The sequence below is a fragment of the Mastigoproctus giganteus genome, chromosome 5 (genome assembly GCF_048544385.1).
Source record: "Mastigoproctus giganteus isolate SK-2022 chromosome 5, ASM4854438v1, whole genome shotgun sequence".
NCBI lineage: Eukaryota > Metazoa > Arthropoda > Arachnida > Uropygi > Thelyphonidae > Mastigoproctus > Mastigoproctus giganteus.
This window is the reverse complement of record NC_143579.1, coordinates 11090157-11107575: the sequence shown is the minus strand read 5'-3', so window position 1 is coordinate 11107575 and position 17419 is coordinate 11090157. Positions and strand designations below refer to the sequence as shown.

The window sequence follows — 17419 nt, the reverse complement described above, 5'->3', positions numbered from 1 at the left end:
AGTACTCAAGGCGTGGCCTGACCATTGCCTTATACAGAGGGACAATCACCTCCTTTTCCCTGCTAGCAAAATTCCTATATATCATTGACAAAACCCCATGACCTGCCCTAGCAGCCTGTCTACATTGCTCAGAAAACTTCATATCTGACTGCACAATTACTCCCAGGTCTTTTTCATTTTCTACCACCTTAAGTGTAGTACCACACAGTTGGTACGTTTCTCTGGGGTTACTTCTACCCATATGCAGTACTTTGCATTTGTCAAGGTTAAACTTCAGTTGCCACTTCTTAGCCCATCTGCCCAAATTATCTAGATCCTGTTGCAGTAGCACACTGCCATTACTGTCATTAACAACCCTGCCAACCTTCGTGTCATCTGCAAACTTCGACATTAAGCCTGATATACCTTCATCAATATCATTGATAAATATACAAAACAACAGTGGCCCCAACACCGAACCCTGTGGGACTCCACTAATAACATTAGTCCACGAAGAGCAGCACCCATTGATTACCACCCTCTGTCTTCTCCCACTTAACCATCCTTTTATCCATTGTAGCAACTTACCCTTAATACCATTCTGCTCCAATTTGTACAGTAGTCTTCCATGCGCAACAGTGTCAAAAGCTTTCCTGAAATCCAAGTATATGATATCAAAATTATTTTTTGCATCCAGTTCCTTTGTGACCACATCATAATAACCAATCAAATTTGTCAGACAAGACTTTCCCTTAACAAACCCATGCTGTGTCTGAATTATTGCTGCAGTCTTGTCTAGATGATCCTGCAATGCATCTTTAACCAGTGACTCCATTATTTTACCCGGAACAGAAGTTAAACTAACTGGTCTGTAATTATTCGTGTCACCCTTCGAACCTCCTTTGTGAATTGGGGATACATTTGCACATCTCCAGTCCGTGGGAACCTCCCCTGAATCCAAGGATGCTCTCATAATTATGGCTAAGGGTTTGCTTAGTTGCTTTGCCGCCTCCTTTAATATAACTGGATAGATCCCATCCGCCCCAGGTGCCTTTCTTATGTTTAACTTCAACAATTTCTCCTCCACTTTGCTCTCAGTTATTACAAAATCATTAAGCACACTGCTACAATTTGATAACCTTCTTCCATTTTCAAACTGTAATGATTCCTCACGTGTGAATGTAGATGCAAAATACTCATTCAGTTTGTTTGCTATCTGAGCAGGATCATCAACAGTCGAACCATCGAAGTCAAGTGGACCAATCATATTCAGCCCCTTCCTTTTAGAGTTTATATAAGTAAAGAAATCCTTGCTGTTTTTCTTAGCATCTTTTGCCAAAGATTTCTCGTAATCCGCCTTTGCCTGCCGAACCTCCTTTGTGACCTGATTACAGACTAGCTTATATCTGCTACAGGCTTCTGCGTCGCCTGATAATTTATATGCATCCCATGCATTTTTCTTCTCTGTCACGAGTCTCATTAGTTCATTTGATAACCATTTAGGCCTAAACCTTGAACAATATTTCTTCATCGGTATGAAAAGTCTAGTAGCTTCCACGATTAATTCCTTGAATGCTTCCCACTTAGAATTTACTGTTTGTAACATCGTCAGTCGATCCCACTGTACAGAATTTAAAAACTGTCTGAGACCACTGTACTCCCCTTTACGGAAGCAAAAACCCTTTCCTTTACCCCTGACGGTAGTTACCTCTTTGAGTAAATCCCACTTCAGCACACTGTGATCACTGCCACCTAGTGGTTCCTTTATCTGCAAATTCTTAATACACGAATGATCACTGCTGATAACCAGATCAAGAGTATTACTTTCTCTGGTTGCCTCTCGAACATGCTGCTGCAGAAAACAATCATCCAATAAATCCACAAAAGTCTGACTAGTGTGTGAGTGACCAACCCACAAGTTCCAGTCAATATCTGGGAAGTTAAAATCCCCCATTATAAGACATTCTGATTTACTGGCCCACTCTATTTCTCTGTACAATTGTTCATTGTACTCATTCGAGTCATTAGGCCTATAACACACTCCTACTCTTATTTTTGCTTTTGCAGTGCTTATGTCACACCAAACTGACTCAACAGTGCACTGTCCATCTATATCAACTGGATGCACTTCTTTTGATTTTATGTTTTTCTTAATTAACAGCATAACACCTCCTCCCTTTCTGTTCTGTCTATCCTTTCTGTACACATTGTACTCCCCAAATTCCAGTTCTGCATTCCTTATATCTTTGTGACACCACGTCTCTGCTATCCCAACAATATCCGCCTTTGATGTCTTGACCAACACTTCAAATTCATCAAATTTATTTACTATACTTCTAGCATTGGTATACATGCAAGCATACATGCTCCTATGCCTATTCCTTATTACCCTAACACATCCCATATACCCAACTATTCCAGGATGACTGCCATCCGTCCCTGAAACCCCCAACACCCCTCGCTCCAGGTCGCTTCTTATTCTAATAGAAGTTGTGCAAGAATCACCTTCACCTCTGCCTGCGGTTACTGTTAAACTATTAGTCTTTGTATCCCCCCAAGCTGGCAGTTTTCTGACCCACCTAACACTGCCTCGATAGCATCAGCAAATATTCTTGCACCCTTTCTATTTAAGTGTATCCCATCCCTGTAGAAGCAATCTCTCCTGTTAACAAGTACAGTCCAGGCTGAAAAAAATTCTACCCCTGGAGCCTTGCACAATCTTTCCAGGGCCGAATTGATCGACAAGGCTCTCATCATATACTCCCTCCTATCGTGTCTGGGCAGAATTGCAGACACTTTTAAATTCAACCCTAATTCTCGGCTTTTTTTCAACAGTGACCTGTACTTGTTGAGTAATTCCGCCGGTCTCCTACTCTTAATATCATTGGTGCCAACGTGTACAACTATATCACCTTTTGTGCCCTTGAAAGATGATATCCGCTCTACAACGTCATCAACCTTTGCCCCTGGCAGACATACCCTGGTCCTGTTCCACCTATCCTTTTTACATAGCATGTTCCCCGTTTCCCTGACAATAGAGTCACCAACAACTAATAGTTCCTGTGGGACCAGCGCATTCTGCCTTGGGGGTTGCCGCTGTGTTGCGTGATGACCAAGTTCAAGCTCTGGCGTTGATGTGGGCAGCTGAGAGCTTGATGGGCCCCTCAATTTATTTCCTTCGAGGGCATCCACCCTGTCCTTCAAACTCTCATATAGGCCCATAACAACGCTGAGTTGTCGCCTGATTTCCTTACACTCCTTACATCGCGCACACACAAAGACATCCCCCATGGCAATATCATGTTCCGTTCCAGAGAGTTCGGCAAACATTTCACAAGTTGCACATTTTTTTAGGCTGTGACGCGTTGGAGAATCGCCCCCCTCAGTTCTCCCCCGAGTCACAACACTCCTGCCACTTTGTGCCCGTTGCTTTGCTGCTCTAGTTCGGGGCATGGTAGTTTAAATTAATAAAATCAATAAATTAAATGTCAGTAGTATTTGAATAGAAACTATGAAATAGAAACAGTGAAGCGTATTACTATATAATTATGCGTTAGAGCTACCGCAATTAAAAAATTTGAATTCCCTACAAAAACTTTGAATTCCCTATATACAAAAACAATGGCTACAAAAATCGAACAAAAATAACGGTTTTACCTATCGTAAGTAAAATCCACAAAAACTCTTTATCTAAATTAAAATAAAAAATAACCAGCGTAACTATAACTATATGACTACGTATTAAGTACAATATAAAACAACAATCATGTAAATAAAAGGCAAACACTTATCGTTTTTGCAGAGCCTGTAACTGTCAGCTGTAACTTTTAAATAGAGTCATTGTGGTCATAAGCCACGATCTCAAAGAATTAGAGGAAAATCTTAATCAGTTATGCACAGTTAGTAAGGATTTTGGACTAAAGATGAATATGGCTAAAACAAAAGTAATGATGAACAAGTATGCCACGGAAAGGGAAATAATGATTGAAGGAGCAGTAATTGAAAAGGTAGAGTCATATACTTATCTGGGACAAGTTATTAGCTGTAATAATGATAAATGGCTGGAAGTCAAGAGAAGAATAAATTTTGGATGGATAGCATTCAGGAAATATAGTCACATACTGAAGAGCAATATCCCAGTTTGTCTGAAACGTAAAATAATGAATCAATGTATACTCCCCACCATGACTTATGGAAGTGAAACTTGGGCACTCACCAAAAGAATGGAAGAGAAGCTAAGAACTACACAGCGAAGAATGGAACGAATTATATTGGGAATCAGACTGTTAGATAAGAAGAGAAACACATGGATTAGGCAGCAAACTCAAGTAAAGGACATTCTTATCAAAACGAAAGAACTAAAATGGTCTTGGGCAGGACACATAGCTCGAAGACATGATGACAGATGGACTAAGAAAATAACAGAATGGTACCCAAGATTAGCTAGAAGAAAACCTGGAAGACAAAGGCTGAGATGGATAGATGAAATTCATGAGTTTTTGAGTAGTAAATGGATGGCCAGTGCTCAAAACAGAAGGAACTGGAAAGTTGCTGGAGAGGCCTTCATCCTGCAGTGGATTGAAAATGGCTGATGATGATGATGCATCATGTATGTATGAAAAAAAATCATATCTGAATATGTTATGTATTAATAAATTGTTTTGAAATGTTAGAAAATTTATTTCTTATTTCAGGTGAAAAAGTTATAGATTTGAGTTAGGGCATTACTAAGCCAAATGCTGCAAAATTGCTTAGCCAGTGAATTTGGTGAAAGATTTGGGTCAAAGGAACTTGAAACATTAAAATCACCCAGAATAAGTGGTATTGCTTTGTTATTTTCAAAAAGATCACAGCATATATAATATTCCCTAATTGTTGAATGGTGGCTAAAGAAACTGGAGGAGCAAGATAAAAAGCATAAGCAGGGGCAGCTTTTCTGCATGATTAACTAATAAAGAGATACCTGCAGTTTAATGAACTGCAGCACTTTGACAAAGTGATGGGTAAAGATAGCAATGCCACCATCCTTCGAGTCTTGATCCAAATGATAGACACAATGGGAGAGATGTGAACTTTCACTATTGAGTAAGTGTGGATGTAATCAGGTTTCAGTGAGAGCGACTATGGCAAAAGTTTGTTGCAGAAGGAAGAGATGAAAAGCAGTGATATTTTTTACAACACTTCTACAATTGACATAAAATAGTAATGATAATGATGACAACCTTGATATAAATTGGGAAGATAACTGTTAGCTAGTATGAGTAGATCTGATGAGATGGGCAGCAGTGCCAGAAGACGACCTGTATAGCTTAATAATAGCATCGATTGGCCAAATATCAGTATCTAAAATACGTGCTTGCTCAGATGGATTACTTAAGATGAGAAATGAAGCATAGTCTGGATAATTGGTGGATAACTTCCTCACAGAGGTGTGAAAGTTATCCGCCCATCATCCAGATTAGTGTTCAGTATTCTGAAATGAAGAATGTAGAATAAAACAACATAAACTTAACTGAAACTGGGCTCTTTTTTAAAGAAAAAAAAAAGAAATCAATTTCATTGTAAAAAAAAAAAAAAGCTTCTTTTAAAAATCACATGAAGAAATGTTAAAAATGTTAAATTTATGAAAAATTTGTAAATGTTAAGCATTGAGCATTATTCAGCAGAAGTAATGATGTAAAGTATCAGTAAAGTAGTTTGATCTGTGTTATTTTTAATAACAAAGATATTAAAAATAACAATGTGATCTTTGTTATTTTTAATAACGAGGATCACAATATATTACATTGAGCTGCCCTGTTTTAACCAATGAAATATTCATTTACAGCCTGGAAAAAGTTAAATTAGAAAAGAGAATTTATAAACTAAAACAGTAAAAAAGCTATTTAACTTAATTTATTATTATAGCAGTATCAAATATTTTATGAGATTTGAAATATACTCTTAAACTTTTGAAACTGAATCAATGAAAAGCTGTCTTACCTTTCAGAAGACTGCAAATCAGCCATGATGCAAAAGTAATGAGAAGGGGTATAAGAAAGGTGGGATGCTATTGTGGCATCTTGACTAGGCCACTTTGTAACTATGTTAATCTGTGGGTATAATGGTTTTTGACTGTAATAAAAAATGAATATCCTGTAGTCATAGCTTTTATTATTAAAAAATGAAACATTTAGTAGAAAGGAAACACTTTACCAAAGGCAGTAAGCATTAAAACAGAATTGTGTTATATATATCTGATCAACTCTCAGTGGTTATGGGGCCTGAATATCTGAATGTACTGAATATACAGTTACCACCACAATCACCCAATACACCCCATACCCTTAGAAAACAAAGTTATCTAAGGGTATGAGATATATTGGGTGCTGAGTGTATTGTATAAGTTAAGGTTACAGTATGGAGTAACAAGAGATCAATGGTTTTATCCTACATGTATGTAGGACAAGACAAACTATATATATACATATATATACAGATACATACACACATATACACCCCATACCCTTAGAAAACAAAGTTATCTAAGGGTATGAGATATATTGGGTGCTGAGTGTATTGTATAAGTTAAGGTTACAGTATGGAGTAACAAGAGATCAATGGTTTTATCCTACATGTATGTAGGACAAGACAAACTATATATATACATATATATACAGATACATACACACATATACGTGTGTATATATATATATATATGTGAGAGTTGATCATTTAATTCACGGACTGGTGCAAGATTTTATCTTAATTGTCATTATCTGAATCTTCTATGGATAATTCCTCGAAATACTCTCCCTTGAACTTTACAAACTTTTGCCACCATCATACCCTCACATTAAATGTTTCTTGTAAACTATTTTTCGAAAAACTGTGAAGTGCTTCCATTGTGGCTCTGCAAGCATCATTGTTGGACACAAAGTGCTTGCCTTTCAGACGTGGAAACAGGAAAAAATCAAATGGGACTAAGTCTTGTGAATAAGCGGGATAAGGCAGACCCTTGGCACCTATGGCAGTGATCACTGGCTGCAAAATATTAGCTATGTTTGGGCCCTGGCATTGTCTTGATGGAGAAACCACTTCACACCAGAAAGTGCTTGACGTTTCTTATGAATGCCGCAGTGAAGTTTGACTCTGAGAACCTCAGGTGTATTCCCTCCTTATTCATAATTGTTCCATGAGGCTATTCAACCTATTCAATTTGTATGTCCGGCATGATACTTGCTTCAAAATGATAATTGAAGCAAGATAATTATCAAAATGATAATTTTTAGCCACGTGTCAAAGTGACACGTAGCTAAAAAAACTCTTTTCACACAACACTAGCTCGACAAGTACTGGCATGCACACACACACACAGTCTGCTCAGTAGCGATCTGGGAGAGCATCTCCAGTGGCAGTTATGGAAGGTTTCTGCAGTAAACATAAACACATACACACTGGTGTTCAAAGAAAGTGCATCACCTAGGAATTTCACATTTCTACCCCTTTTCGCAATGGTATGTTACATTAATGACTAGCATCACAAATAGATATATAAACAAAAGATATTTATTAATAGTTAAGGCAAAGCTAAGTAAATTTGACAGGTGCTCTCAAAATATTCCAAAATGAGCATTTGCAACCTTTATACAACAGTTTTGGTAAACGCTACAATTATGGTGAAATGTTATCAGAAGCCCTCAATCTGCTTCAGTTTATCATTTTAAATGGAAAAAAATGTTCACCAGGTGAAAAATAATATTTAGTTGAACCATTTCTAGCCCTGATGACAGCAGCACACCGTCGAGGCATTGACAAGATCAATTTCTGAAGAGAATCAACTGATAGTTCATAGTTCCAAACACAAATTATGGCTTCCTGAAGTTCACGAAGGGTCATTGGTTTTTTTCTGGCAACTGCAGATTCCACAATGTCAACAGTTCTCTATAGGAGTCAGGTTCAGGCTGTTTCCTGGCCAGCTAAGAGTTGTAATGGACCGTTCTTCCAACCATTTTTTCACCTGAAACAAACGTAAACACATTACTATCAAAACCTCTAATACAGAAATGAAGCTAAAGTAACTACAGAAGTGCCTACTTGCACTTCTCGCCCGATGACAAGGAGCAGAGTCGTCCTGAATGATGTTATTATTGTTATTTGGTTTTTTTTAGGAGCATTAGCGACTAAGGCCATATTGCTCCGGGATATGCGGTGGTCATTCCCTGACCTTTCCTCATCCTCCGTATTTGGTGGTGACAGGCTCGAACCCCGGTCTAATCAAGAAGCGTGTGCTACGCACTGCTGCTCCTTCCCACCTGGCTACGGAGGCGCCCCTGAATGATGTAGTTACTTGGCAGGTTGAATTGGTCTCTAATGGTTGGCAGCAATTTGTCTTCCAATATAGCCAGGTATCCATTGGCATTTATGGAACCTTTTATAAACTACAGGTGATCTACTCTGCGATACGAAATGCATTCCCATATCATCTGGCTGGTTAAATTCTATACAGTGGGACCAATCTTTTTCTGGTAGGGAATTTCATCGTAGACACCATACAGCCTAGATGGTATTACTCACCACGTCTGCGGTAAATCAAATTTGATGTCTCCCATCAGAGCCATGCAGGTTGAATTTCTTCTCATCCAAGAAAAAGACTGACTTCCACTGCTCAGAGGTCCATTTGACATGCTCCTTACACCAAATTAATCGAGCCTTTTTAATTTTTTGTGTGAAGAGGGGCTTCTTCTTAGGATGACGGGCTACAAGTTCATTTTTGAAGAGGCATCATCTGACTGTTACTGCACTTGCTACCACTCTTGTATGTTCTTCCCATTCCCTTTTTAGCTCAGACAAAGAAGCTTTATGGTTTTTAAGGCATAAGCACTTCAAAATGCGGTCCTGTTTTTGCGTAGAGACTCGTTTGTGTCCGGTTCCTTTTTTCCTATCAACAGAACCAGTATTCTTGAGTTTGGAAAGAAATCTACTCACTGTCGACTGATTACAAGACATTCTGTAAGCAATATGATAGGAAGAACATCCTTCCTCACGTCCTTCATGGTATCAACTGCATGTAACTCGCCATTCTGACACAAGCAAGGAATGACTGCAACTCTTGCAGAGTACTTATGTAGCTGAAAGTAACAGCAGATGCAATATTACGTCATCACCTAAGCATGTCAATCTTATCTGATACAATCTGTAAAAAATATTGCCATATATTTACATTATTTGGACGACAATTACAATTTTAAGGTAATGCACTTTCTTTGAACACCAATGTATATCTACACACCCACACACACATTCTTTTACTTTTTTCCATATATTTCCTTGCTCTTTTTCTGTATCTCCTTGTTCCATTACTTATATTTCTTATATATATATTGGTATTAATAGCTCCTGGCATACCCTCATAATTGAATGTGTATTATGTGCATACTGTGAGGACTGAAAAACCCATAATAACTCATGGGGAAAAAAACTGTACTCCCTCCACCTGAAATCAGCTAACAACAGCCTTAAATGAAAAGGACTTTACATATTCCTCCAGTCAGCAACAGGAATCGAAACCAGATCTCTCCAAATGAGTAGATCTGATAATACGAAGTTCTCAGAGCAATGCAAACAAGCTGCCAGGAACCACATGGGTTCAGTTCTCTTAATGACATACAGTAATTTTGCCCAACAGGGATGAAGAGATAATTCAGATGTATTGGGCTGATAAGCTGCCATGGTGGACATGCAACATGAACTCTGAAGCTGAATTTTGAAAGACACTGAAACCATTAACCTTCCACTGCTGGTTTGGTATGACTTTTAGATACGACTTTTTAAAATTTTTATGTTTTTTTTTTTAAATGAAATCAAATCTATAATACCTTTCCCAAAGAATAATTTCCATGGAAAAGAAGTCAGGCCGACAGGTCTGTAATTATTCATGTCAATCTTTGATCCCTGTTTATGAATTAGGGACACATTTTCACATCTCTTCATAGGGACATCCCCCTGAATCTAAGGATACTCTAATAACAAAAATATATTTTGTAAAAAGGATAGATGGAACAGGACCAGGGAATGTCTGCCAGGGGGCAAAAGCTGATAACGTTGTAAAGCATATGTCATCTTTTAAGGGCACAAAAGGTGATATTGTTGTAAACGTTGGCACCAATGACATTAAGAGTGGGAGATCTGCAGATTTACTTAACAAGTACAGGTCATGTTGCAAAAACGTCGTGAATTAGGGTAAAATTTGAAAGTGTCTGCAATTCTGCCCAGACACGATAGGAGGGAGTACATGATGAGAGCCTTGTCAATCAATTTGGCCTTGGAGGAAATGTACAAGGCTCAAGGAGTATTTTTTTTTTTTTCAGCCAGGTCTGTGCTTGTTAACAGGAGAGACTGCTTTTACAGGGATGGGATACACTTAAATAGAAAGGGTGCAAGAAAATTTGCTGATGCTATCGAGGCAGTGTTAGGTGGGTCGGAAAACTGCTAGCTTGGGGGGATTCACAGACTAAAAGGTTAAAAGTAGCCGCAGGCAGGGGTGAAGGTGATTCTTGCACAACTTCTATTAGAATAAGTAGTGACCTGGAGCAAGGGGTGCTGGGGGTTTCAGGGAATGATGGCAGTCATCGTGAAACAGATGGGTATATGGGATGTGTCAGGGTAACTAGGAATAGGTACATGTATACTTGCGTGTATACCGATGCTAGAAGTATAGTAAATATATTTGAAGAATTTGAAGTGTTGGTCAAGACATCAAGGGCAGATATTGTTGGGATAGCAGAGACATGGTGTCACAGAGATAAAGGAATTCACAACTGGAATTTGGGGAGTACAATGTTTACAGAAAGGATAGACAGGATAGGAAGGGAGAAGGTGTTATGCTGTTAATTAAGAAACACAAAATCAAAAGAAGTGCATCAAGTTGATATAGATGCAGTGCACTGTTGAGTCAGTTTGGTGTGACATAAGCACTGCGAAAGCAAAAATAAAAGTAGGAGTGTGTTATAGGCCTAATGACTCGAATGAGTACAATGAACAATTTTACAGAGAAATAGCGTGGGCTACTAAAGCAGAATGTCTTATAATGGGGGATTTTAACTTCCCAGATATTGACTGGAACTTGTGGGTTGGTCACACACACACTAGTAAGAATTTTGTGGATTTATTGGATGATTGTTTTCTGCAACAGCATGTTCGATAGGCAACCAGAGAGGGTAATACTCTTGATCTGGTTATCAGCAGTGATCATTCGTATATTAAGAATTTGCAGATAAAGGAACCACTAGGTGGCAGTGATCACAGTGTACTGATGTGGGATTTACTTAAAGATATAATTACCATCAGGGGTAAAGTTTGGTTTTGGTTTTTTTTTTTTTAAGGAGCATTAGCAACTAAGGCCATATTGCTCCGGGTTATGCGGTGGTCATTCCCTGACCTTTCCGCATCCTCCGTATTTGGTGGTGACGGGCTCGAACCCCGGTTTAATCAAGAAGCGTGTGCTACGCACTGCTGCTCCTTCCCACCTGGCTACGGAGGCGCCTCAGGGGTAAAGGAAAGGGTTTTTGCTTCTGTAAAGGCGAGTACAGTGGTCTCAGACAGTTTTTAAATTCTGTACAGTGGGATCAACTGATGATGTTACCAACAGTAAATTCTAAGTGAGAAGCATTCAAGGAATTAATCATGGATGCTACTAAACGTTTCATACCTATTAAGAAATATTGTTCAAGATTTAGGCCTAAATGGTTATCAATTGAACTAATGAGACTCGTAACAGAGAAGAAAAATGCATGGGATGCATATAAATTATCAAGCGACCCAGAAACCTATGGCAGATGTACGCTAGTCTGTAATCAGGTCACAAAGGAGGTTAGGCAGGCGAAGGCGGATTACGAGAAATCTTTGGCAAAATATGCTAAGAAAAACAGCAAGGATTTCTTTACTTATATAAACTCTAAAAGGAAGGGGATGAATCTGATTGGTCCACTTGATATCGATGGTTCAACAGTTGATGATCCTGCCCAAATAGCAAACAACAAACTGAATGAGTATTTTGCATCTACATTCACACATGAGGAGTTATTAAGGTTTGAAAATGTCAGAAGGTTATCAAATTGTAGCAGGGTGCTTAATGATTTTGTAATAACTGAGAGCAAAGTGGAGGAGAAATTGTTGAAGTTAAACATATTATATAGGAATTTTTCTAGCAGGGATAAGGAGGTGCTTATTCCCTTGTATAAGGCAATGGTTAGGCCATACCTAGAGTACTGTATACAGGCCTGGAGGCCTCATTTCAAGAAGGATGTAGAGCTGCTGGAACGAGTATAGAGAAGGGCAACAAGATTAGTGAATGGAACAAAGGGGTGCTCTTACGTAGAAAGGCTTAAGTTTTACGAATTACAGTGTCTGGAGACTAGGCACCAGCGAGGTGATCTGATAGAGGTGTACAAAGACTTGAATGGTTTGAGCATGCTCAATGCTGATGGGATTCTTCCTCTTGCTCAGAATAATCACCTGAGAGGGCATAAATTCAAATTGAGGAAAGACAGATGTAGGATAGATGTGCGGAAATTTGCCTTTAGCCAGCGGGTGGTTGGTAGGTGGAACAGACTTCCATCAATTGTCGTGGAAGTTGATAGCCTAAATAAGTTTAAGGCTCAGCTGAACAGGTATTTCGAACGAACAGAGGGGTGAAGTGGAAGTGGTTATTTTTTATTTATTTATTTTACTTTATTTTTTTTTGGCTGATGCTGCATAAACTTGCTTTCTTGCATCAAATGCCTCTACTAATGCTAAGGCACCTGGCATGGATGAAATCTACCAGTTATATTAAAGGAGGCAGTAAAGGATGTAAAGAAACCCTTATCCATAATTATGAGAGCATCCTTGGACTCAAGGAAGGTCCCCACGGACTGGAGATGTGCAAATGTATCCCCAATTCACAAAGGAAGATCGAACGGTGACACGAGTAATTACAGACCAGTTAGTTTAACTTCTCTTCCAGGTAAAATAATGGAGTCACTGGTTAAAGATGCATTGCAGGATCATCTAGACAAGAGTGCAGCAATAATTCAGACACAGCATGGGTTTGTTAAGGGAAAGTCTTGTCTAACAAATTTGATAGGATATTATGATGTGGTTACAAAGTAACTGGATGCAAAAAATAATTTTGATATCATATATTTGGATTTCAGGAAAGCTTTTGACACTGTTGCGCATGGAAGACTATTGTACAAATTGGAGCAGAATGGTATTAAGGGTAAGTTGCTACAATGGATAAAACGATGGTTGAGTGGGAGAAGACAGAGGGTGGTAATTAATGGGTGCTGCTCTTCGTGGACTAATGTTATTAGTGGAGTCCCACAGGGTTCGGTGTTGGGTCCTCTGTTGTTTTGTATATTTATCAATGTTATTGATGAAGGTATATCAGGCTTAGTGTCGAAGTTTTCAGATGATACAAAGGTTGGCAGGGTTGTTAATGACAGTAATGGCAGTGTGCTACTGCAACAGGATCTAGATAATTTGGGCAGATGGGCTAAGAAGTGGCAACTGAAGTTTAACCTTGACAAATGCAAAGTACTGCATATGGGTAAAAGTAACCCCAGAGAAATTTACCAACTGTGTGGTACTACACTTAAGGTGGTAGAAAATGAAAAAGACCTGGGAATAATTGTGCAGTCAGATATGAAGTTTTCTGAGCAATGCAGACAGGCTGCCAGGGCAGGTCATGGGGTTTTGTCAATGATATATAGGAATTTTGTTAGCAGAGAAAAGGAGGTGACTGTCCCTCTGTATAAGGCAATGGTCAGGCCACGCCTTGAGTACTGCGTATATGTCTGGAGGCCTCATTTTAGGAAGGATGTAGATTTGCTTGAGCGTGTACAGAGAAGGGCAACAAGATTGGTGAGGGGAATGAAGGGATCCTCTTAAGTTCTGTAAATTGCAGTGGCTGGAGACCAGGCACCTGCGCAGTGATCTGATTGAGGTGTATAAGGCCTTGAATGGGTTGAACACGCCGAATTCTGATGGGATCCTTCCACTTGTTCAGATTACATACCTAAGGGGGCATAAATTCAAATTAAGAAAAGACAGATGTAGAATTGATGTGCGGAAATTTGCCTTTAGCCAGTGGGTGGTTAATTGCTGGAACAAACTTCCATCTGTCGTGGAAGTTGATAGGTTAAATAAATTTAAGGAGGAACTGGACAGGCATTTGGAGGGATTGATTTTTTTGATTTGTTTAGATGAACTCAACAGTTATTTTGCATCGACATTTACAAATGAAAAGCATTTTGTGACAATGGGAAATTGTGGGAGCGAAGTTAAAAAATATGTAATTAATGATACTGAAATTTCGTAAGATTATTTAATGAAAAAACTTTCGAGCCTACAGACCAGTAAGGCTCCTGGAGTTGATGGAATATACCCTATAACCTTAAGAGAGGCGGCAAGCGGCAAGAGAGGGTGCATTGAACCATTGGGGCTAATTATGCGAGCATCACTAGACTCTGGGGGGATTCCCTTGGATTGGAAAAGTGCAAATGTATCTCCCATACATAAGGGTGGCTCTAAAAGTGAAGTTGGAAATTATCGACCTGTCAGTCTGACTTCAGCAGTAGGGAAAATCAGTCCCACATGAGCGGTTGCTTTATAAGCTGGAACAGGTTGAAATCACTGGGAAAATCCTTAGATGGATAGAAGGATGGCTTCAGGGCAGGAGGCAGAGGGTTGTGATAAATGGCTATTCCTCAGATTGGGTTTATGTAAGAAGTGGGGTTCCCCAAGGATCAGTATTAGGACCACTGTTGTTTTTAATTTTCATAAACGACATTGATGAAGGGATAGAGAGCGTGATGTCTAAATTTGCAGATGATGTTAAAATTGGTAGAGTAGTTAATGATCACTGTCAAGCTGAGTTTCTTCAGAGAGACCATTCCTGAAGTCTATCTAGGTCTCTCTGAAGAAACTCAGCTTGACAGTGATCATTAAAAATGAAAATCATTAAAAATCATGAAAAATGGCAGCTGTGCTTTAATCCAACAAAGTGTAAGGTATTACACCTGGGAAACAGTAATCCCAAAAAAAATTATTCACTTGGTGGAGTTCAACTAAACCCAGTACTGGAGGAAAGGGACTTGGGTGTTACGATACGGTCAGACATGAAATTCTCTGAGCATTGTAAACAGGTTGCAAGGAAGGCCCATGGTGTCCTATCGATGATCTATCGAACTTTTGCAAGTAGAGATAGGGACGTGATAATCCCATTATATAAGGCTTATGTTAGACCACACTTGGAATACTGTGTTCAAGTATGGAGACCGCACCTAAAGAAAGACATCAAGCTTCTTGAAAGGGTGCAAAGAAGGGTAACTCGCCTGGTGAGATCGGCAAAAGGGCGTCCTTATGAAGAAAGACTTTGAATATGTGGGTTGCAGAGTTTGGAAACTAGACACCTTAGAGGAGATTTGATTGAGGTGTTTAAGGCTCTGAGAGGCATCAGTAAAATGAATGAGGGCAAAATTTTCAAGATTATAAATGATGCTAGAACTAGGGGACATAAATTCAAGTTACGGGGGGGAAATGTTTAGATTGGACTGCAGGAAGTTTTATTTTAGCCAGCGAGTTATAAATTACTGGAATAAGTTGCCTTCATGGGTGGTAGAGTCCGACAGTTTGGGGAAATTCAAAGGTCATCTGGATAGTACTTTCGGGTAAGGGAAGCGCATAGGATGATAGGTTTAATTTCCTTTTTATTTTTTTTTTATTTTTTTTTATTTATTAATTATTATTATTTAGTTATTTATTTTATTTTATTTATTTATTTATTTTTTGTTTTTATTATTGTTTTGATCGGATTTTTTTTTTTTGGCTGGTGCAGCATAAGCCATAGGCTTTCTTGCACCATGCGGCCATTACTAATACTAATACTAAGTTGATAATTTAAGTAAATTCAAAGAAAAACTAGACAAATTATTGAAGCAAATGAACAGCTTAAATGAGAAATGTTTTTTTTTTTTTTTCTTTTTTGCTGATGTTGCATAAACTTGCTTTCTTGCATCATCTACCACTACTAATACTATCCAATTGTATTTAGGGAGGCAGAAAAGGAAATAAGCAAACTCTTAGTCATAATTATGAGAGCATGCTTTGATTCAGGGGAAGTATTCATGGCCTGGAGATGTACAATGGAGATGTATCACTAATTCACAAAGGTGGATCAAAGTGTGATGTGTAATTAGCCTAACTTCTGTTCCTGGAAAAATAATGGATTCACTGGTTAAAGAAGTAATGCGGGACCATCTAAACAGGAATGCAACAATTATGCTGCAGTCTAGAGATGATAGAAGATTTAATGAATAAGAATAAGTAAAGATGCAAAACTTTATTATTTTGGTGGTTTCCTCTTGGGATCCATCGGTTATGCAGGATTTATTTGCTTTTACCTGTGATATAGACATATATATATATTTTTTTTTTTTTTTTTAAGAAAAGTTATGTTCATTGATATTGTATTGGAGCATCAGTTTTCACTTTGCTCTGTTATGGAAAAGAGAAAACCAAGAGAAAACAGAAAGGAAATTTTTGTTAATCTAAAGAGCTGTATTAGAGATGTCCAAAAGTAGAATAACAAAGATATTCCTTAAGTAAACTATGCTATTTGAAGATAATAAAGCACTCAAATCTATGTTGGTTTAATTGTGTTGATTTCTGATTTAGAAATATGTACATAATGGAGTCAAATGCTTATGGTATTTCCTTAACACTTCTTCTGTGACAGCTGTCTTTGCAATATCATCTGACAAAAGATCACTTAAGTCACAATAACTTATTTCTGTATTTTAAATTGGGCTGGGAAGGAAGGCATTAATTAAAATAAAATTCTAACACGGAAACTTATGTTATGTTAAATAATTAAGAATATTATTGAAGAATAACTGCACATAGTCTCTTTATGGTCTTTATTCTATTTATGGATTCTCTTAATACATAATTAAAAGCATTGTTATTTTTCGATAATTTTTTTAAAAATCTTGATCCAAAAAATTTTAAATTTTGGTTGTAACAACTGGATTATAACTTACATCCTCATGTGAGCTAATAGCTTAGGCTAGAATTTACACTAATCAATTTTGCTGTAGTTTGTAACCTGTCTAAGAGTGGCTATTATTTATGCAGTTACAATATCAATTGACACAGCTTGACATCTTAGTTAATGAAGCTTTAATTTCTTATTAAGCATTGTATTTGTCTTTATTTGGAATAAAGGAGCTTTAGTAAAATCACTAATGAGTGAGACCATTTGAACCTCTCAAATTTTTTAAGGACCACTTAAGTGGTCCTTAAAAAATTTGAGAGGACCACTTAAGTTAATTATTAGCTAGTAGTACAAAGTAGTACACATTCTCTATAACCACAACTTAATATCAGATTTTATAGATAATCCAATAAACAGTACAAA

General features: G+C 38.0%; 1 protein-coding gene across 3 annotated transcripts in view; it reads right to left on the bottom strand.

The window, feature by feature from the left end:
• The window catches only part of LOC150085169 (tectonic-like complex member MKS1), a 502024-nt gene that overhangs the window by 238601 nt on the left and 246004 nt on the right, over window positions 1-17419 (bottom strand). For all 3 annotated transcript variants that reach the window (XR_016546919.1, XM_090373059.1, XM_090373060.1), the window contains one exon: window positions 5962-6093. Coding sequence is in view for 2 of the 3 variants with exons in the window: in XM_090373059.1 (XP_090229185.1) it covers window positions 5962-6093 (132 nt within the window). In the remaining variant the exon portion in view is untranslated. The remainder of the gene's footprint in view (window positions 1-5961; window positions 6094-17419) is intronic.